Here is a 24,338-nt window from a genome sequence, read left to right as displayed (position 1 = left end):
TCAACCTTGTAGTGGGTTTCTAGAAATAGAAAAAAATAAATAAAATAAAAAATAGAAAAAAACAATAATAATAGTAATAATAAATATTAGAGTATGCAAAATTTTTTTTTTTTTTTTTTTGGCCAGGCAGTGTGTATGTGTGTGTGTGTATATATGTATATATATATATACACACACTGCCTGGCCAAAAAAAAAATTTGCACACCCTAATATTTCATTTGAGCACCTTTAGCATTGAATATGGCGTGCATTTGTCGTAGCATTGTTTCGACAAACTTATGCAACGTCACAATATTTATTTCCATCCAGAGTTGCATTCATTTTTGGCTGAGATCTTGTATTGATGACGGGAGAGTCGAAACACTCTGTAAAGTCTTCTCCAGCACATCCCAAAGACTTTCTATGGGGTTAAGGTCATGACTCTGTGGTGGCCAATTCATATGTGAAAATGATTCCTCGTGCTCCCTGAACCACTCTTTCACAATTGATGGGATAACCTGGTCATTCAGTACATTAAGGTAGTCAGCTGACTTCATTTTATTGGCACATAATGTTGCTGGGCCTAGACCTGACCAATTGAAGCAACCCCAGATCATAACACTGCCTCCAGTGGCTTGTACAGTGGGCACTATGCATGACGGGTGCATCATTTCATGCGCTTCCCTTCTTACCCTGATGCACCCATTGCTTAGGAATAGAGTAAATCTGGACTCATCAGACCACATGACATTTTTTCATTGCCCCACAGTCCAATCTTTATGCTCCCTAGCAAACTGAAGTAATTTTTTTCCGATTAGCCTCACTAACAAGTGGCTTTCTTGTGGCCACACAGCTGTTTAATCCCAATCCTGTAAATTCTCGTTGCATTGTGCATGTCAAAATACTCTTACTTTCACTATTAAACATGTCGGGGAGTTCTACTGTCGATTTTTTACGATGTGACTTCACCAAGCGTTTTAGTGATCTAAAGACATTAATTGTATAATAATATATTATATATTTATTTGTTATTATAACTATTATAATGTAACATAGGGTTACACTTTATTTTAATGTGTCCTTGTTACAGTATAATTACACAAGTAATTACTGATTATTACTAATTAACAACATGTGCTTACTATAGGTTTAGGATTAGGGTAAGGGTTTGGTTTAGGGTTAGTTGCTTGTAATTATGCATAATTGACTGTTATTAGTATAGTAAATACATTTAATATGTGTAACAAGGACACATTGAAATAAAGTGGTACCGAATATAGTAATATATATATATATATATACATTTACTGTATATATATAATATGCAATATCACATGACATTGAAAAAATAATTCATGTGATTTGAACATATAATGAATTGTCTGAGAATGACATCATGAGGACATTCTCAGCACGGATCACATGAGACAAAAGTGGAAGAAATCGGTGGTGAATTTGGGTTGACCTTTCACATGTGCAGAATGAGGGAAAGCTTTGTTTCATATTGTCTTAAAATAGGACAGAGTTCCTCATTTTTCTCTTGGATTATTCAGAATATAACAGTCAACAGTTTGCTGGTGGGAAACTTTTTTTTCACCTGACATAACAAAGAATAATTTTCTGCCTTTTATTTGTTTAAAACACTGTTGATTTGGCCTATAATTGCTTATTTTGCTCTGATGACAAAACAAAAAGAAAGACATATTTATTCAGGCATAAGATGTTACAACATGAATGCACAAAAATCTTGTGGCACAAACAAGAAGAGTAGGATGTGAAAAATATAATGCAATATTCATGTGCATTAGGAAGAGATCCCTTTATTTCATATGATTAGAGTGGAGATCTTTGCCAGCCTATCTTCTTCTTAATGCTTAGGAAAAGAGGACGGCTCCATTAATGCCAAGGTGTTATTTTTTTGTACTTTCAGCAGAGAGAGAAGATGTGGCTTAATCAAGGGGATGCATTTCCCCTTTCTCTGCACTTTGATGTTGTGAAAAGACGTCCACGGTTAACTCTAAGTGTGCAGCAGCTGAGTATTCCTCTTTCAACACAACATGATGAAAGTGAAGGCGACGTGGTGCTGCTGCATCAGGGGGCTGTCTTGGTTCTCTTGATAAAGAGACTTGACCCTGATTGAAATATGGGATATTTGATCTTGAAATGAAGTGCTTCCTTGCTTTGCACTAATACACTCATCCTTGAACATCAAAAGTTATTGATGTTACCTCATTGCGCCTTTTGCCAGCTGTCTTTGAAGTTTTTTGTATAACACGTGACTGTATTGTCCAGAGAATATTGTTAGAAGGATGCTCATTGTGTAATCTATTTCCTGCATTTTAGATGATCTCAATTTATGTTCTTTGATTCATGATCTTAAAAATATTTTGATCTAAAAGCTTATGCTTTAACACTTAAGGGATAGTACTGCCACACATTTAAAAAAAAAAATCCATATAAATTTCTTTCTTCCGTTGGACCTCTAAAAGAGATGTTAGGTAGAATATTTAAGAACTGACGGCCTCAGTCACCATTCACTTTCACTGTATGGAAAAAAGGTGCAATGAAGGAAAATGGTGATTGAGGCTAACATTCATCTTTTGTGTTCCATGGAAGACAGACAGTCAAATACATTTGGAACGACATAATGGTGAGTAAATTATGCAGAATTTTATTTTTGGTTGAACTATCCCTTTAAATGCTTTAAATTAGAATTGTAAAAAAAATATATACATTTTACTACTTACAAAACTAACATTCTTACTGCCATTTTTTACAACATTTTTTGTAGTCATTGGTACATGATTCTCATACTTCAATTTGTGTTGTTTTATAGTTCTGAAGACTTCACTATTATTCTAAAATGTGGAAAATAGTAATAAAGTACTGTATGAGTAGGTGTGTCCAAACTTGTCTGGTAGTATAGCAATAATTCATACAAAACAGCTCTTTACGGAATAGATCAAATTGTGATGACAAATGCATGTGGGCCCCGCAAAATATTTATTATATAATTATTTGTTCAGCTTATCAGAGCTCATGTTGCCTGAGGGTATTTGGGAGCTGGCATATTATATTCTGGAGCTCTGCCAGTTTGTTCAAGAATCTTCCTTCGTGTGGCTGTAAGGAGTGAAACCGTTTTAACATGCACCTGTTCACCACACTCGTTTTTATTAACCCCCATCGTTTTATTTATTTGGTTTCAAATCTATTCAAATGTTTTGGTTAGGTGCATAGAGCTGTGATGTTGGCAAGATATGTTAATAATCCTTGGCTAACAGAGAGGAAACATAGAGTAAAATTCCCATGTTGCTGATAACCACAAAGTCAACATGTCAATAATTCATTGCTCATATGATTTAATATATCAGCATTTGAATTATTCATTCTGCCCATTTCTCTCTCTCTCTCTCTCTCTCTCTCTCTCTCTCTCTCTTTCTTTCTTTCTTTCTCTCTCTCTCTCCTAGAACTTTAATTTTCATTTCTATCGGACTGGAGCTGAATGATTTACATGCAACTACATGTAAAAGGCTATCTGTGTTGATGGAAATAACAAACATGGACGCAGTGCTGATTATTTGAGCTGCTCTGCACCGGTGGCCCCTAGAGATGAGCGCTAGTGCCAAAAAAAAAAGTATAGCTCCGCAGGAGGACAGAAAGCACAAGAGATTAAAATGTTTATAATAGTAAATTTTTTTGGCTTAATAGAGTTCAACCGTAGACAAAAATGCAAAGAATGTAGATTGGGTTCCATGGTCAGAAAGAGAGGTTTAGCTCGCAATATATTCTCAAAGCCACCTGTGGGAGGCAAAAATCCACAGGTGGGTTGAGAGACACACAGGAGAAGGATGAACCATTTCCCTAATTCTTAGGCCAATATGACCAATAACTGTGATCCAGTGGCTTTTCTTCTGCTAGAACCCAATGGAAGATAATCTTGACACAAAATACTGAATACTATGTACTAAATATACTGAAGAAAAACAAATGCAACATTGCTGTCACATGACCTCATTACATGGATATTTAATTCAACAAGTGGTGTCCAGTTATCATCAGAAAATGTTTTGCATTTTGAATCCAATTTTCCAATTGGGTAAACATGTTTTGTCAGTCCGATAAAAAAATGTTTTTGTCAAGAAATAGATGTTAAAAAACATGGCTGCTACCGATTGTGGTATATTTGTCACAATGGAAATGTCAAGTCAACAGTTTGCATTGTGGCATACAGTATTCAATGCAGTCTGCTCTGGTTGCATACTGCACATTTGGTCAAATGTAGTGGTCATGTGCGTATTTTCCAAATTTGTCTAGGTAAAAATACATTCTGTGCACAGTAAGCCAACTGTATAGTACAGAAATAGTTACATTGAGTAGTATGGTAATATGTTATTCAGAACATAGCCCAATTATAGAATTATTTAGGACTTTTATGTATATTTTCTGGTCACCTGTAGGTTGGATTGAATTGGGCTGAGATTCTGTTTAATTAATTTAATAAATTATGCATGTTTTGACCTCAAAACCTTATTTCTCTTCAAAGCCTGCACTATATGCTTAAACAAAAGAAAATGTTTAAAGGATAATCATATCAATCATACAGCACTGGACTAGATATCTACAAATCTATAAGAGAAAAATTTAATCTAAAGGCCACTTGATCTGAAAGTACAAAGCAGTGTGACAAGTCGAAAATCAGATCAAGCGTTGTAAAAAGGTATGTTGCTATGTGAAGTTCAATATTTTGTGTATTTTCACATAGTATACCCCCTCCCCTATTCATCCATCAACATGGAAAAAGTCCCTTACTGAAGCCTACCCACGCAAAACAAAACGTGGGCTTAGGTGGCCTTTGAGTTTGAGTTCATGCAACATCTGAACAGCTAATGTTTACAATCAGACTGCACATCCATATTTTAAATATTAATTTAAGTGATCTACATTTAAGACTGTTGCTGACAGCTCATGATTGAGGTGTATTTAATTTTACTGTATGAGAAATCTGATTGATCATTGTAGTGAAAAAAGTCTACAAAGTTATTTATTTGATATATTCTGTCATGTTATTATTAGAGATATTCTGTAGATCGACAGAGAGACAGACAGACAGACAGATAGATAGATAAATAGATAGATAGATAGACAGACCTACAATATACACACAATAAGTGATTTTCCAAAACCTGTCAAGAAACATATTTTAATCCAAAATCAAGTAAGAAATTATATATATATATATATATATATATATATATATATATATATATATATATTGTATATAGAATATTTTGTAAAATTCACTCATCATTTACTCACCCTAATGCCATCTCATGTGTATGACTTTCTTTCTTCTGCTGACCCCAAACGGCAAGAGTTAGCTCTTATAATGCAAGTAAATGGTGACCAGACCTTTGAAGCTCCAAAAATCATATTAAGGCAACAGAAAAGTAATCCATACGACTGGTGGTTAAATCTATGTCTTCAGAAGCAATATAATAGGTGTGGGGGAGAAACAGAGCAATATTTAAGTCCTTTTTTACTATAAATATCCCCATTCACTTTCACAGTCTGAAAGTGAAAGTGGAGATTTATAACAAAAAAAAAGATTTAAATATGGATCTGTTTCTAACCCAACATGATTGCATCACTTCAGAAGACATATATTAAACCACTGGAGTCATATGGATTATTTTTATGCTGACTTTATGTGATTTTTGGAGCTTCAAAGGTCTGGTCACCATTTACTTGCATTGTATGGACCAAAAGAGCTGAAATATTCTTCTAAAAATCTTCTTTTGTGTTCATCAGAAGAAAGAAAGTCATTCACATCTGGGATGGCATGCAAGTGAGTAAATGATGAGAGAATTTTCATTTTTGGGCGAACTATCCCTTTAAGGGTTCCAAAATAATGTCACAATGCAAGAAAAATCTTAATGGTCCTAAATGTTGGCTTCATTTTCTTTATGCCAAATATAGTTTCATTTTTTAATATTATTAATTTGGGGATAAATGTGATTAGTTACATTGTCTTGACAGGTTTCGTGAGAATCACCCCAGTATATACATACATTGGTAGAGATAAATATAGCACAATTATATAATTATTTGTTGATAATAATGTTTACAGATTATCGTTATTGTTTTAGTATTATTTTTGTTACTATTGTTGTGTGGTTGCTTTTATTGTAATGAGCTTCATTCTTTTCAATACTCTTTCAAAAGTGTTCTACTGTTCCTTTAAGGGGTTTGTAGCGGTGAATGGAGTGTAGGTTTACATCTCAAACTCCTCCTCCTTCATTCTGATGAGGGTGTTCCTTCCTTTTACCCCACTCCACTTCTATCATCCAGGGACACAAATGTGTTTTTATCCACATTCGTAGTCCAACATCAGAAATCTTTACTTAGAACTACAGTAGTAAACTTATAAAAGCATGGGACAGACACACTGCAACGCCTGACACGGAGAGATCTGAGCGTTTGGAAGAGAACAACCCTGAAGTAACTGGACAGACTGAAACTTTGTATCCGCACCTTTGTTTCGTCAAACTCTGGTTGGTTGCAGGAGTAACAGACGAATCCGAACACACGAATGGATATCAAATGATGCCCGTGGACTGTTTGGGGAGGTTTATTTCAGGGTGTGCGCACACGGAGCGCAAAAGTGCTGCGCCGAAAAAACGCAATCTGGTTTTCTGATCAGATCATGGGACAACTGGGAATCTCTTTTTTTTTCTAACATCAGCACAGTCACGTTTGTTAGTTTTGGGGGTGAGTGCGGATTACAGCAGCGCTTGCAGACGGAAGAAAGTTGCCTCCGTTTCGTTTTTAAAACAGACTTTTGTGGTGCTATTTTCGTGCCAAAATGCCTCAGTTAAACGGAGGAGGTGGTGATGACCTGGGAGCGAATGATGAACTGATTTCCTTCAAAGATGAAGGCGAGCAAGAGGAGAAAATATCGGAGAACGTGTCGTCGGAGAGAGATCTGGACGAAGTGAAGTCTTCACTAGTGAACGAATCGGAGAACAACAGCAGTTCATCTGACTCCGAAGTACGACTAACAGTTCTGTAATAGTTTATGGTTATAAAAAAAAACCCTAAAAGAACGTTGCTGAAACGTTAGGGACTGGTTTCCAAACAAATATCCAAATGGGAACCATACACTAACGTTAAGGGAACGTTCTTTTTTGTTGTTGTTGGGATTTTAGTGCATTTGGCTTATAATAAATGTATTTTGAGTGGTAAATCTAAACTGTGATCCTATATTTCTTAATGCAAGCCAACAGACAGGCGTTCCCAAGCCAGACTCGAGCTAGAAAGTTACGAGAAACAACGAGAGTACTTTGCGGAAGGTATACACCCTTATATTTTGGGTTCTAGTCTCATTCCAATGCACATTAATGAAAGTACAATAATAATTTATTCATTCACTGTCGTCTTCTTGTCCCCAAAGCTCTGAGGCGACAGCAAGACGGAGGCTTTTTCAAGGGACACCCTTATGCTGGTTATCCGTTTCTTATGATCCCAGATCTCACTAATCCATACCTCTCCAACGGGTCTCTATCTCCCAGCACACGAACGGTACGTGACATTTCATTTTATGCGCCAATTATCGCCTTTATGACGTCACAATGCACACTATACTTATGCCACTGTTGCATTGTATCAGGCCACGCGCTAAAAAGTTGCAATCCAGTGCGCCATATTCCCTTCAAGTGGTCTCTGAAGGGCCAAGCAGTTCCTTTGTGTACTCGTAATGACTTTTTACTTCTATTAGAGGCCTTTTCTTGAGCTCCACAAGTGTTTTGTTCACTTTAACTCTGTAAAAGCTGTGGGTTTCAAAGGATTACCGTAGTTTCCCCCGTTCCCACTTGTTGAGTCTTGAACATACATGTATTAGGAGGCTATTCTAATGCTTTGCATTAAACAATAAGTCATTTACTCTGGCTCACCCGTGCACAAAAGGAGTCTTTATGTGTATGCCACCCCCAATGGCATGAAATTGACTTTTCGCAGCGCAACCCTTGAGAGATGCCTGCTCTATTAATTTTGTGTTATCACAACTGGAGGCAAGCCCAGGCAGATAGGATTCATCCAGCTTTTGGTGTCAGGAATGTTTCTTTACCCCCTTTGTTGTTGTGTGATTAGGGCTGTCACTATTATGAAATTTGGCTGATGATTAATTGTCAAACAAATAAGTGTGATTATGATGTTTAATTGTCTCGCTAAGGGCTCTCATGATTAATTGTCATATAAATTGTCATATTTTTAAGGTGTACTTATTTTCTGAATGTGTTCTTCTTACACCTTAAGAAGTCATTTTTACATATTTAACTTCAAATGTAGAAATCAAACAATAAAATATGAATAAACTATGATTTCCTTTTAAGGCTTTAAAAACTTGTGAATGGCATGAAAAATAATGTTTTAAATATCAAAATATTTCTAAATACTTAATATGTCTCTCTTTTTGGTCAACTTTAGTTTTGTTCAATTTTACATTTACACTTGTTTTTTGAACTTTTTAATTAAAAAAATCAAATATATTTTATATTTGTATTATATTATGCAGTAGTAAACTTTATTTCCTAATTTCTTCACTTTCACATGTTACTTTAATGCTCTAATTAAACAAGCTCTTATTTCTCATGAAGCAAAGCCTTTGAGATTTTGTTTTATCATTTTATCAATCCACAATAATAGAGTAAGCTTGCGTCTCCTCTTTGACACGGCGTGTCATAAACACTGCGTGTATGAATCAGGAAAATTTGCCATTTCACAATCGTTTAAAGTGAAACCAGAGCGCTTTGCGTTCACTATCAAAGTTATACTTGTTTGTTTATATTTTCGTGGGAGTTTGGCGCGAGCCTCTGCTGACAGCTTGCACATCAGAGCGCTTCACACGCTCTTCAGGACAGGAGCTTATTGATCTCCGCGGTTCAGTGATGCTCGGACTCGACTAAAAGACACACAAACGCGCCGTTCATGGCATTTCTACAGTATCTTTGCTTAAAAAATTCCCTTATTTTGGCATTAAAATGTGATTGGAATTCGAAAGCCCAATAATCGCAGTTGTCTCAAATAACTGCGGTTAGATCAAATAACTGTGATCAGACGGTTATTTAATAATTGCGACAGGCCTGTGTGTGATACAGTGTTGCTGAGTTAGATGAATTTATGACTGTGTGCAAATGAATCACTGATATCAAAAGCAGGAAGGTTTAGATTGTGAGATGTTTTATTGGGCTTATATCATGAAGAACTTTGATTTTTTTTCGTATATTGTGGAACCACTAAAGAATTATCCTACTCTCAAAATGTTCTTCCCCATCAGTGAAACTACTTTTCAATTAAAGAGCTGTTAGGCGGCTATTGTTATCATTAGTTAGTGCTTGACGGCCCTGTTGAGGGTCTCCACTGGATGCCCATTATCTTAATGACATCTTCACCTAGGGGGGCAGTTTGGCTACCTGAGCAGAAAGCCCCCACAGAGTTGTGTGTGAGTCAGAGCCAAATTGCTGCATATGTTTGCTTTACTCCATTAAGCTCCATTGAAGGATATCTAGGGAAGGAGCCATGTGTTTTTTGCCTTGTTTGCCTGTTGCTCAGTAAAGCCACCGTGACAATGTGTAAGTGATGAGGCGTGTGAACGTAGGTCAACATGTCATTGTAGAAAAATTTCAGCGGGCCTGTGGCAATAAACATTTCTTCATTGTGTCCATTGTGCTGCTAACTCGTGAGAATGCATGAATCTGTAGGTCATACACATGGATATTAGATGTGGTATTAGGTTTGCTTGTTTGCACCACAATGGTTTTTTCAACTCGTCAAATAGCATTATACACAGAGAATGGCTGCCGTCGCATGAGTGGTTTGACTAAGGAAAACAGGTTACCTTCAACAGAGGTTTAACAAAGAGTGACTTGTGATTCTAGTAGATAAGGTGGATAATAACATCTGACTTCTGGTCTGCCAGGCTGTGTGTGTGTTTATAAGCCTGAAGGCAACTGATTAAACTGAGTCTTCCTTAGTTTACAATAGCAAGGTTGTGTATAGTTATACAAAAGTTTGTGAAGCGCCACTTAGTCTATGAGGAACATTTTTTTTTTTAAATGTTGCTGAACCAAAACAGAAAACTGTTTACAGTAACTGTTGGCACTGAATTAAGAACGTAAACACAACCTGCTATGCAGAGAATTTCCAGCTTTTTTGTTTTAGTTCGTACAATGGAAAAACACAAAAAGGCTACTCTTGTTGAGAAGTTTGTGTTAGCTACTCTCTAGCTAGCGAGTAAAGGAACTTATATATTAGCAAGCTGTAAACCAAGTTTCTTGGCTTTAACATGGTTTGACTTCGGTTGAAGTTGAGAGTTGTTAAATTCTCCACAGTGTCTTCTTTTAGCTAATGCTAATTCAGCACTTTTGTTTGATCATTCTCACTTCCTAATTTAATAATGTAATCTCAATTGATTTAATTATCTTCTAGTGAGTGTAAACACCCTTTAGTCTGGGTAAAAGTCCATTGTGTTCTTGTGTGGATTAGTCAATATATTGTTGTTAGCTTGGTAAAACTAATCTTGTTAGAATTTCATGCTCCATTCCCTTGGTGTGATAGATATGTTTTGTCTAAATTTTATGTGGATGTATGCAGTTTTTTGTTAGATGTTAAGGGTGACGTGTGTAATATTTGCGGCATTAGCCGCACAAGCAAAAATAGTGTGATTAGCATAATTGCAAAAATAATTGTTTGCAAACAGGTTTCCTGTCCACTCCCCCATCTGCCATTGGTCTGCAAGCAGATGGTTCCACCCCTAAACTCTCGCCATTGGATTAGCCAATGTCGTTGTAACAGGCTAGTCAAGGTGCAATGTTTGATAGCGCCATATAGCCGCAGTGTTTACGCTTTTCTGAGAAATAAATCTACAAATGGCGTACTCGTGGTTGCTTCTACATATTAAGCTTTGCTTGGAGAAAATATTTTAATATAAAATATACACTATCACATTTATTACATCTATTTTAAAACACTTCTCTTAGCCTAGCGCAGTAGCATGTAAGGCTGACCTAGCAGCAAAAACTAGCCTCTATCCAGGTGTTCGCAAATACTACAAACAACGAATATTCCAACTAATTTATACAAAAAGCTTTGTAGCGGAAACACTTCATGTTTGTCAATCCACTTTGGTGGGGGTCACGCCACACTGACCAGCGATATTAATTAAACTTAAGTGCTCTTATTGGACAAAGTTGCACTTGGGAGTAAGTGGCAAGCCCTCGATCGCATAGCTGTGCTGTCTGAGCACGTCCGCCCTTTTTTGACTGGCATTTTCTTCCTCTTCGTCTTTCTTCCACTCTTTAAACTCTCTCCTCTACTATGGTATTTTAAGACCTACGAGACAATATAAAGTAAACAGAGGAATTGTCCTGCATACGAGAGGGCCTCTTTTTACATAAACAAACAGTGCTCAGGAGAGCGGCCCTGTCAACAGACCAATCCTTTTCCACACACTCAGCACTCAGAGATGGGGTGGGGGGTAGATGGAGAGAAGCCAGGCGCCCCCACCCTGTCCCACCTCCCCGTCTTGAGCTACAGAGGGGACATTGTCCAGGCCTTGAAGTTAAGGCAACATTCCTATAGTGCAAGACTGTTCAGGAAACCTTAAAACTGGTGTACGAATGTTTGCACAAATAACCGAATAAACAGTTTTACAATTTTATCCAGAGTTAATGTGTTATGGGGAAGGATGATTTTTTTTTCTTCTATAAGTATGAACTAAACAAACCAAATTAATTTTGAAATTGCGCTGTCTTACTCTGCCCTGTTATAGATGTTAGCGCTATGAATGCAGTCTTGTTAGCAGGCCAGGAATATGAGACATAAACCAATTCTCTTTTTTCCATTTTAATGTCTCTAATCCTTCATAAGGTAATGATGCGCCCAATATTTAAAAGTGTTTATACCATTGGAGGCGTTCCACCATAGACCCTCACTGTTAACCTGATTATTCAGTGAGATTAAAACCAGAAAGTTCCTTAATGAAAAAAAAAAACTCTGAAATGTCAAGCGAAAAGCTTCCCAAACATTATTTTCCTTCTGGTTTTCCACACGAACTTGGCTTCTGTCTTTATTTGTCCAAGATGTTCATTGTAAAGGCAGATTTTTCAGACAAGGCATGGTTGACTAGTTGACTTCTTGTTCAACAACAGACTAGTCCAGGGCTATTCAACTCCAGTCCTGGAGGGTCACTGTCCTTCAGAGTTTAGCCCCAACCCTAATCAAACACATCTCAACAAGATAGTGGTCTTTGGGATTTACTTGAACAATACAGGCAAGTGTGTTTGATTATGGTAGGAATTAAACTCTGAACTGGAGTTGAAAAGCCCAGATTTAGTAGATTTGTGATGTTGATTTTTTTTTTTTTCCCTGACATATTTTTAATTTTGATGTTCTTTGATGGAGCTTTAATTTTATGTGCTTTAGCTGGTAGACAGTTTGCATGGTAAAACCCTCTCGGAAAAGTTTTGCTTTTAATGTTATCACCTTCAATTCATTCAGGCAACCCATTGCCTAGTTTATTTTGAGAATATGTAGTTGTGCATGTATCTAAAAAGACCTGATTTGCAGACATCAACCAATGTTGGTTTGAGTTTTTATTCATTTGTATCTGAGGGTGAACTGCAAGGACTGAAGAATTGCTACAGGAAGTAGATAAAAGTATGTAGGGAGCTATTCCCAAGGCCAGAGTCATAGCACAGATCTCTTTCCTGTTGATCATATCACGTCCTGCGCTGGTCACATGGAATCATTCAAAATTTGCTGTATATCAATGTTTGCTTTATCTCTTTGGCCAATTATCTTCGCATAACCTGGTGTTTACCAGTGTGGTGTAGAAAGCAATTCACTGTGGTTATAATCAGTTTGTGTTTTTGTTGTAACCGAACCATAGCTGTGTTTCGTAAAACATCTGTACATTGTTATTGCAGAAGTAATAATGCAGCTGATATATAGATTTTCTAGTTGTTGTTATGTAGACAGGCAGTCATTGGCTGCAGTGGAAACACTGTTTGCCAATAATTTGCCAGCTACTCAAATGCTGCAAAAACACATTAAATTGACACGACACAAGTAGATCTACTGTACATGGACTGCTACAGTGTAATTGACACTTTTCATGATTAGTAATTTTGGCAGCTGTATTTGTAATCTCGATTGTTTATTTGATTAATTGTGCAACCCAACTCTAGGCAGAATGGACTGGAGCCTTGCTTAAGTTTCTATGTTGGTTTGGTGAGTGTGTGTAAGTTGCTGACCTCATTCTCCATTGAGAAGATTGAGCTGGCAGTCTTTAGCGCTCATCAATACGCACTTCATGTTCAGTTGTATGTCCTGCAGTGAATGTGGTTCCCCCCTCCCTCCCTTCTCAGAAAACAGCGAGTTCTCGCTCAGAGCTGCGTACTGACTTCATGCATCACTCCATGCTAATAAAACTTGATTGTGCCGGGGATAAAGTTTAAGGGGTTGGGGGGCTTCAAGCTTCATCAGTCTGGTATTTTTAACAGCTGTTTTCAGTTATTACCTCGCAGTCAGAGCTTCCTGGGGCCTTGGGAGGGGGATGGGGGCTTGGGCGGGTGCAGAGGGGGGCAGTTAGGGGTATAGCATCATGGGAAAAAATTATGCGAGCTGTCGGGGAATGAGGGTGCCAGGTGGGTGAGAAAGTGGGCATGCAGCCAGAAGTGTGTGTAAGTGTGTGTCCTGTTGGGTTTGTTGGAGCACGTGAACGCTGCGATAACGTGTTATCTCATCGCAACCCTTCACGGTCTCACATGGCCCTGTTGTGCCCGCTTCTTCATGTCATGTAGAGATCTGATATAAACAGGATTTTCTCATAAAGTGAGATGTGCTTTTAGCAAATTTTTCATGTTGACTGGTTGTTCGCGATATTGCGATTTCTGAGAAGTAAACCTTAGTTGTGGATTGTTGTTGATCATGGTTTGCTTTTAATTACATCCGTCCTTTTCCTTCACATTTGTTTTAACACAAAGAATGCATACTTTTTAAAACTTAAAGGTGATGTCTTTTTTTAAAATACTCTTCAAATCCCAGATTAATTTGCAGAGACAACTATCTGTAAGACATTTTTGAGTTGATATCCGTGAAAAGTGAAAACACTGTTGTGCATTCTGCATTTTTCTGTTTTTTGAGTGGCGTAACAGCAATATTGACTCAACCAACGATGTAAGTTTGGGGCAGGACTACCTATTTGACTGACCATTGACAGATGGGCAGATAACTAAATAGCGACAGCAACTCCTGGGGAAACTTTTGGAATTCACTGATATCGGCTACCTCCAAAAACCTTTTAAATGGGTCAATGACAAATAAGGTTGTCTGAGGTGATAAAAATGAGAAATGTTTTAAAAATCTAGTTTAAAACACACTTATAAAGTTTGTAGAAATGGAAGCTAACCTTTTGTGTGCAATTTGGTTTAATACATTTTTTAAAAACATTTATAGCATTCTGAAAAAAAAAAAAAAAAAGAAAAAAAAAACATTATTTAATAACTTTAAAAATCTCATGTGGTGTAACCAAGTAAAAGGTATTAAAATACTTTTCTTGCACCTTGAATACATGACAGTGTACACAACCTAATCATTAATTTAAAAAAGTTTTTAAACATATTTTTCAAGGTAAAAAAAACTATCTTAGTGAAGAATATCAAGGTTTCTTAGGGTTACTCCATATGACCTGAACAAATGTGCCTTTTCATAAAAATGTCAAAACGCACAGTCTTGAGGTTATAAAGGGGTACTCTGTTTTTTTGTCACATGACAGCAAAATGCCAACCATGTTGGTTACGCCATCTGACTTTGATTTTTTTTTTTAAATATTAATAATATTTTAAAGTAAAATTGTTTCTCTGCTTATTTTTTAAGAAGTAATAATAATAGATAATTATGCACTAATCATGCCACCATTTATTTTTCCATAAATTGTAGCTCTTAATGAGACTTTTTTTTACTGACTCCGGATGGTTACACCACATGACATTTTTAACCTTAAGCAGCAGAAAAAATATAAAAATGACTTTGTCAAGTGACTTTGAAACATGTTCATAATAGAAGATGTGTATTCAAGTAATCGTTTTGTGTGAATTGGATTTTTTATATATTTTATTTTTATGTAATTAATACAGTGTTTCCCCTAGGATTTTTTTCAGCAGCAGTGCTGCTGTGCACGCATCCACAAGCCCGCAACGCCGGACCCATATTAACGCGTGCTGGTCAAAGAATAGATTAATACAGGGGTGTCAAACTCAATTTCAGCCTGGGGCACATCAGGGTTTATTCGTGCCCTCAAAGGGCCCTTGGAAAATATGGCACCAGCACCTGCTTTGGTAGCACCCATGCAAATAATATTACATGTTATGTGCACTGAAATGCACATCTGACAGTACAGCATTGATTTTGAGGTTGGGATGCAGATGAAAATTATGATATTAACAACAGTAACATCTGTGGGAAAACACCTAATTTTTATATGGCTAAATTTAAATATTCTGACAGTGTGAATAAGTTGGGTCTTCTTTACATATTCCTTTCTTCAGGCTCCTACTGATAAAACTACAATCATCTCTTGGAATTTCTGAAGGCAAACAAAACAACTTACATTTTCCTACAATTTGAGAGCATTACAAGAGTACAGATTTTACACAAACGGAAAACTGATAGCTTGGTCCATAATTATGAAAATGCACCATAGTTCTTCCATAAAAATCTATAGTTTTAACAATGATATTTGTAATAGTTCATGGTAACCATAGGTAAAACCATGCATGGCTTCTCACTACTATGGTTAGTAACTATGGTTTCTATATAAATAACAATGGCATTTTTGTAGTGAAAAAACAGCAGTCTAAATACATTTAGAAACTTTTTCAGCCACAACTACCATAGATAATACGGTACAGTTAGTGATACTGCAGTAAATCTATGGTAAAGTTTTGTAAGCGTTGTGATCTGAGAATTGAAAAGCCTTCTAATTTATGATTTCTCCTGTTTTCTTTGTCAGTATTGTTTAGAATGTGGGGGCTGTTTGTTTTAAACTAGTTTAATCACTGATACATAAGAGTTGTGCAACAGACAATTCTGTACCGCATTCAAATGGGTTTCGCAATCCCCACCGTGCATCTCACTGGTTCACAGGCGCATTTAAAATAGTCTGTTGTTCGGTTGAGACCAGTTGGCGAATTACCGCACCTACTCTGCCCTCATGCTGCTTTGATTAAGCCATGTTGATAATTGACCCGTGTAGCTCCATTTCATTCCACTTTTGAAGCGAGCATAGTGTGCTCCAAAACATACAGATGATAGGGGAAGGCTCATTTATATTCACGAGGAAAGCGCTAACTGATTGGTCAGTGAAATGTCGCGATCCCCTGCCATCCTACGTTTCAAAAATACGCTCGCAGACCACTTGAAATTAGGCAGGTTTGACATGTGTTGTTATGCGGTGATGTCACTGTGAGTAAGTGCGTGTATTTGTGTGTGTGGTGGGGTCCCTTTCACAGTGTAGAAAGCGCACAGCTGACTGGGGCTGGCAAGGGTTATGTTTCGTCAAGAATATTAAATTAACCATGTGAAATCCCAACAGCGCTGCTGCAAAATGCATATAGGGGAAACACTGTTAATAGATCCAGACAAAAAAATGAGCATCACGTCACTGACCCAAATTCAAAATCTTTAAAACAACAACACTGTCCAAACACTGATGGGCGTTAGCATTAGCAGTGAGTATTTTGTATTTTTGTGATGCTGTCTCTCGTAAGCTTTGCCCTGCTTCAGTATGTATTCGCCTTTCTCCGTCTGAAGGAGTCATTGGTGGGGAAGCTCTTTATGGGCAGGGGCTTGGGGGTGGGCAGGCAAGCTCCGATTCTCATGTGAAATGAGGGATGTTCTATAGTGACTCTTGGCCGAGGCAGCAGGGAGTGTATGGGAGCTTATATGAATAGAGGCCTTTCAGTTGTTCACTATGGCTCTGAAAAGTTGAACAAAGGCTTAGAGGATGGCAACTGAGAGCTACACGGTAGATCCACAAAACACTTCACTTTGCACCGGCACAGTCGTAATCCCTAAGACATCAGCAATTCCAAATGCACGCATTCAATGGTGAATTCAAGAAATGTCATGCAAATAAAGTAGACGGTTGACAAATGTCTCAGAGATGTTTAAAGCTAGAATTGGCATTCATTTGTCAAGGCTTATGGTTGTCGGAATGCTGGATTTGTTGTTTGTCTGGGAATCTTTTTCACACTGTTTTGCAGTATGGCAATGGGGTATTGTGGGCAAGGTTAACCGAATATTCAGGATTTGGGGGGGCTAAGTAAATGTTTAAAAAACCTATATTGATCGACCATCAATCTGAATATTCGGGAGCGAACACACCCCTTCAATTTTTATGGCGGTTACGGCCTTGATTGTAGGTATTGTAAAGTTACTGCCGTATATAGGCCACTAAATGAAAATGTGTCCTTTTTTTCTTTTTTTCTATGGGTTTGACAGTGCAATACATCTTCACATTGTTTCAGTTAGGGGTCAGAGGTCAAGATCCACAGCCTGTTGACGTGACTCACAGTTGAGTGGGCACCAAAGTTCCCAGATTCCAACAGGGGGGTCGTCGTCGCACTCCAGGGCTGGCCCCTCTCCCATCTCTTGGCTTTTCAAACTCTCCATTAGGATCTGTCAGACAACTTGTAGCCTATAAACAGTGGAGGCTAGCCTCCCCTGCCTCGCACACACCCTGCCGCTCACGTCCTCTCAAAAACGATGCTCCATGGTGTGATGATTAATTAGAAAAGAAGAACAAAAACAAAAAGAAACTTGCTCCAGTTCTATGGCTGCAGACAATCATTGGCCACTACAGTCTAACACATTTAGATTGGTGGAGTGGAAGTGACATAACCGCTGACACAAAAGAGCAGCCGTGTGATTTTGAAGGGAATGCGCATTGTGTGGCATTGGGGGGTCTGCCACAGTACTACAACTCTACAGCCCTGATCGCAAGGTTGTGAGCAGTTCTATTGTCAAATGACGTGTTCACATTGGGCCACGAGCTTTTGTGTGCATGCTCCTGTTTTGTTAGTACGTGAGAGTGTATGTCTTATCCAGCTGGGTCTTGTCGGTGAGGGCATGAGATGCCCCTCCCCATGCACAGCTTCAGTTGGACCCAGAGGCGCAGTTCAGGGCTTGTGAAAACCCCCAGAGCTTTCCTCATTTCTCCAAATGAGTACCTCATTGTGATGGATTTAACAGGAGAGGGTTTTTCTGGGGGGGGGGGGGGGTCTTTCTATTTTCTAGACTATATATATTTCGGACAAGTTTGCAATGTCAAAAGTTGTCACATTGCCAGTAGGGATGGGTCATATAAGTGATGATTTTTGAACTACCGCTACAGGCATTGCATTTTTACAATGCCGTTTCAAGTTTGAAATAATCCAACGTTTAAAAACTGTTCTCAAGACGCCTATTATGTTCCATTCTGTTGCGCTCCATCTACAGTTGCAGTCAGAAGTTTACATACACCTTTGTCAAATACATTTAAACTCAATTTTTCACAATTCCTGACATTTAATCGTAGAAAACAATCCCTGTCTTAGGATCACTTCTTTATTTTAAGAATGTGAAATGTCAGAATAATAGTAGAGAGAATGATTTATTTCAGCTTTTATTTCTTTAATCACATTCCCAGTGGGTCAGAAGTTTACATACACTTTGTTAGTATTTGGTAGCATTGCCTTTAAATTGTTTAACTTGGGTCAAATGTTTTGGGTAGCCTTCTACAAGCTTCTCACAATAAGTTGCTGGAATTTTTTCCCATTCCTCCATACAGAACTGCTGTAACTGAGTCAGGTTTGTAGGCCTCCTTGCTCGTACATGCTTTTTCAGTTCTGCCCACAAATTTTCTATCGGATTGAGGTCAAGGCTTTGTGATGGCCACTCCAATACCTTGACTTTGTTGTCCTTAAGCCATTTTGCCACAACTTTGGAGGTATGCTTGGGGTCATTGTCCATTTGGAAGACCCATTTGCGATCGAGCTTTAACTTCATGGCTGATGTCTTGAGATGTTGCTTCAATATATCCACATAATTTTCCTTCCTCATGATGCCATCTATTTTGTGAAGTGCACCAGTCCCTCCTGCAGCAAAGCACCCCCACAACATGATGCTGCCACCCCCATGATTCACGGTTGGGATGGTGTTCTTCAGCTTGCAAGCCCCACCCTTTTTCCTCCAAACATAACGATGGTCATTATGATTAAATTTTTGATTCATCAGACCAGAGGACATTTCTCCAAAAAGTAAGATCTTTGTCCCCATGTGCACTTGCAAACTGTAGTCTGGCTTTTTTATGGCAGTTTTGGAGTAGTGGCTTCTTTCTTGCTGAGCAGCCTTTCAGGTTATGTCGATATAGGACTCGTTTTACCGTGGATATAGATACTTGTCTACCTGTTTCCTTAGCATCTTCCCAAGGTCCTTTGCTGTTGTTCTGGGATTGATTTGCACTTTTCGTACCAAACTACGTTCATCTCTAGGAGACAGAATGCATCTCCTTCCTGAGCAGTATGATGGCTGCGTGGTCCCATAGTGTTTATACTTGCGTACTATTGTTTGTACAGATGAACGTGGTACCTAAATATTTTTTAGATTTCTAGATTTCTTTTTTTATTTTCCCATGATGTCAAGCAAAGAGGCACTGAGTTTGAAAGTAGGCTTTAAAATACATCCACAGGTACACCTCCAATTGACTCCAATTAGACAATTAGCCTATCAGAAGCTAATTGGGTAATTGTAAAGGCTTGACATCATTTTCTGGAATTTTCCAAGCTGCTTAAAGGCACAGTTAACTTTGTGTATGTAAACTTCTGACCCACTGGAATTGTGATATAGTCAATTAAAAGTGAAACAATCTGTCTGTAAACAGTTGTTGGAAAAATTACTCATGTCATGCTCAAATTAGATGTCCTAAACGACTTGCCAAACTATAGTTTGCTTAAATCTGTGGAGTGGTTAAAAAATGAGTTTTAATGATATCAACCTAGGTGTATGTAAACTTCTGACTTCAACTGTAGCTGTGCTTAATACAAGAACACATCTAATATAAATGCCCCCTAAGAAATTTGTCTTAACAAGTGATCCCGAAACCAGCCGAAATTATACAGTTAGTCCTTTTACCGATTACATTCGTTCAGATTATACAGACGAGTCAATTTTGAAAATATGTAGTTTTGCAGATCCCTAAATTTCAGTGGTTACATTTGCTAACGTTGCTTAGGTTGTCATCAACCAAAAATTGTACTCCGTTTTGCGACTCCTATAAACTTGTCAAAAATAGTCATCTTTCCAAAAGTTTTATCCCCAAACTTTGCTGATGTTGTCTCATCAATAGTTACGTCCCCTACTTCTGTTGACATTGTTCCAGTGTTAATCTCATCAACAGAATCACTGACGGAAATGTTTGTGGACGAAGGGTTTTTTGATGACGATAAGTAAACCATTTTATTCAAGTATACTGTTGACGAAAATATGATGAGATAAAAATTATACTGCAAGATATTAAATGTGCAAGAAACCTCTAGATATGTCTGTATATTGAAGTCAATAATCCAATAACGTGCTGAACACCGGCAAAATGAAACGCTTCAAAACAGGGTTATTACCTCATTTAAACACATCCTATTTATACATGAGATTTATCAATACAGTATATTCACAACATACGTATTTGTAATATAACAACTTACATTTGCACAATGAAGCCAATGAGCTTTAACTAAATGACGCACTAGTCAGAATATGTGTAATTTGCGTTGCATAACTTACGTTGTGAATACACTGTTTTCAAATAAACATGCTACACGCAATGTAATATCCTTTCACAGAAAATGTATTAAAATCTCTAAAGTATGAAGAATTTAGAATACAGTAGGCTAGCTTCTAAAAGGTAGCTAATACTGAAGTCTATTCATTATTATTTTAGGAGATCAGGTTTTTCACAACAAGGACAGTGTAGGGTATTTATATGTTTAAATTAGAAAATGTTTATAGTTATATTCTAAATGTCTAAATATTTGATTAAAGTTTGGTCTTTTCCATTTTGCGCATCATCATCAACTAAAAGATGTTATTTTCCTTGACTAAAATTAATGAATATGAAATGACGAAATATTGACTAATTTTAAAGGACATTTTTGTCAAAAGACTAAAACTGACTAAAACAAAAAACTGTGTGAAAAACAACACTGTTGTTCCCCGTTTGGGGTTTCTTATAAAAACATAAAAATAAATAAATAAATAAAAAATTCCAACACTGATGTCCCCTAACTTTGCTGATGTTGTCTCATCTAAAGTAGTCACTTTCCCAACAGTTATGTTCCCTTCTTTTGTTGATGTTAATTTTTAAAAAAGACTCCATTTTGGGTTTCTTATAAACTTGTCATATGTCATCACTTTTCCAATTCTTATGTCCCCTAAATTCGCTGACATTGTCATCAAACAAAACTCATTTTGGATTTCTTATAAACTTGTTGAAAGTCATCACCTTTCTAATGGCTATGTCCCCTACGTTTGTTGACTGTTGTCATCAACTAAAACTCATATTCCATTTTGGATTTCTTTTAAAAACTTGTTGAAAATCGTCACCTTTCCAACCAACGGCTATGTCCCCTACCTTTGTTGACTGTCATCAACTAAATGTGTAATTTATTTTGTGATTCCTATAAATTCGTCAAAGGTAGTCACCACTTCAAAGGTTTTACTGATGTATCTGAGTTTCTTTCTTCATCAAAACAGAATTTAAGATTTTTAGGATTTCATTTGAGGCCTCCTCCTTTAAACAATGCAAGTGAATGTCCTCCATTTTTTGTCGGTCCAAAATGCATATTTAGTGTGCATCAAAATAATCCACACGACTCCAGTTGACAAATAAAGTTCTTCTGAACCCAAATGATTGATTATTTTTAGAAACAAAACAATACTTATATCATTTTTAACTACAAATGTTTGCTTCCGTACATATCTGTGATGCGCGCTCATGAGAGGGATGACGTAAGCTCGTCGGTAAGGTCATGCGTCACGTGGGGGAGGAGGCAGGAAGCGCGTCATTGTTTACAAAATAAACTTGCACAAACTACAGACCAAGCGCCGTTCACAAACCAAAACAGTCCAAAACAATTTCAAAACAATATAAAATAATAAAAAAACATTACTGCAGTAAATAACCATCCTTTATTTCGGGGCAATGCCGTTGCATTATCTACTTGTGCTTATTCTTTAGCAGAAATATATATGCTATATGACTGTCAGGAATTCAAGCCACACAAGTTGTAGTTAGTAAAAACAAGTGAGAGAGTGTTTACTGAGATTTACAGGGTTTACACAGTGAGATCAATGGTACAGGTGATATCACAGAAGAGAAGCTTCACAAACTGAAGAAGAGGTAACAGGCAAAACAGCAGAGTAAGCTCTTAACAGATATCGACAAAGATCAAGAGCGAATACAGATAGGTAAATATACACTGCTGAAGTGGCGTGAAGGTGAGTTATTTATGCAGGCAGTGATGAGCGAGTGAATTGAGTGCAGGTGTGGTGAATTAGAAATCGGGTGATGAGAAGTGTAGTGCTGAGGGAGGCGTGACAATGACAGAGTTTTCACACATACCTGAGTTCGCTGGAAAAACAGCACGGGCACAGCCGATGAATTCAGATATCGACACTTGTTTCTTTTGATGGTCTAAAATCCTCAGGGGTAAAATGTTCACTGCACATCCTCCAATATTTGAGAGAATGTAGGGGTATACTGATATTCAGGTTCAGCGCGATAAGCCAGAGCATCAATCGCTCATGATCATGTATAGGCAATCGATGAAAAGTTTTTCCCGGCATGCATTTTCTTTGGGGTTTCTGAAGGTTGAAGCATCCAGGATACACACACCAAACGACCACTTTGAACAATACACTTATACAAATCTACAGCAAAGACAGTTCAACTTTTGTACAGCTCTCCTTCTCTTGTAAACAATGACGCGCTTCCTGCCTCCTCCACGTGACCTTACCAACGAGCTTTCTTCATCCCTCTCATGAGCATGCATCACAGAGATGTACGGAAGCGAACATTTGTAGTTAAAAAGTATATAAGTATTGTTTTTCGTGTTTTGTTTCTAAAAATTATCAATCGTTTGGGTTCAGAAGAACTTTATTCGTCGATTGGAGTTGTGGATTATTTTGATGCACCCTAAATATGCATTTTGGACTGTCAAAAAATGGAGGACATTCACTTGCATTGTTTAAAGGAGGAGGCCTGAAATGAAATCCTAAAAATCTTAAATTCTGTTTTGATGAAGAAAGAAACTCAGATACATCTTGGATGGCCTGAGGGTGAGTAAATTATCAGAAAATTTTCATTTTTGGGTGAAATATTCCTTTAACTTTGCTGACGTCGTCTCATCTAAAGTAGTCACGATAGTTACACCCCCTACTTTCGTTGATGTTGTTCTCCATTTTGGGTTTCTTATATACTTATCAAAAGTAGTCACTTTTCCAACTGTTATGTCCCCTAATTTCGCTGACATTGTCATCAAACAAAACTCATTTTGGATTTCTTATAAACTTGTCGATTGTCATCACCTTTCTAATGGCTATGTCCCCTATCTTTGTTGACTGTCGTCATCAACTAAATCTTGTACTTCATTTTGCGTTTCCTATAGATTTGTCAAAGGTAGTCACCATTTCAGAGGTTACATCTCCTAACTTTGCTGAAGTTGTCACATCTAAAGTAGTTGTGACAGTTATGTCCTCTACTTTCAAAGATGTTGTTCTCCATTTTGGGTTTCTTATGAACCCGTCAAAAGTTGTCACTTTTCCAACACTTACAGTATGTCCCCAGACTTTGCTGACGTTGTCGTCAACCAAGACTCATACTTATCAAAAGTCTTCACCTTTACAAAGGTTAAGTCCCCTTTGTTGACGACATCCGTCAACAATGCAAAACTTACAGTATACTCCATTTGGTGACGTTCAGCTGCAGAGGGAAGCTCGTTTATAACAATATGCATGTTTTTAATTTGAGGCCCAGGCGCCAGTTGTTTAGATTTTATACTTTTCGTCTGCAATTGTAAACAATTGCTAGCACTGGGTCTTGCTCTCCGTGAAAGACTCCCACAGTTTGTCACTGCCAATGTCGATTGTTCCCCCCCCGACCCCCAGCTGCCCGGTTCCTAGACCCAACCTTGTGAAAACCGCACAAACACGCTGTGTGTATTTTAGAGCCAGTTACAGCTGCGAGCAGTGAAATCTGGATTGTGTTAGCC

At 37.6% G+C, this 24,338-nt stretch overlaps 1 protein-coding gene across 1 annotated transcript in view; it reads left to right on the top strand.

Annotated features, from left to right (window-relative positions):
• The first annotated feature begins 6,302 nt into the window (after positions 1-6,302).
• tcf7l1a (transcription factor 7 like 1a) overlaps positions 6,303-24,338 on the top strand; it is a 41,896-nt gene continuing 23,860 nt past the window's right edge. The window contains exons 1-3 of the mRNA XM_051686092.1: positions 6,303-7,027; positions 7,256-7,328; positions 7,430-7,557. Coding sequence (XP_051542052.1) covers positions 6,842-7,027; positions 7,256-7,328; positions 7,430-7,557 — 387 coding nt within the window. The 5' untranslated portion in view covers positions 6,303-6,841. The remainder of the gene's footprint in view (positions 7,028-7,255; positions 7,329-7,429; positions 7,558-24,338) is intronic.

This window comes from Myxocyprinus asiaticus, chromosome 43 (assembly GCF_019703515.2).
Source record: "Myxocyprinus asiaticus isolate MX2 ecotype Aquarium Trade chromosome 43, UBuf_Myxa_2, whole genome shotgun sequence".
In the NCBI taxonomy this organism is placed as follows: domain Eukaryota; kingdom Metazoa; phylum Chordata; class Actinopteri; order Cypriniformes; family Catostomidae; genus Myxocyprinus; species Myxocyprinus asiaticus.
This window is presented reverse-complemented; position numbering and strand designations above follow the sequence as displayed.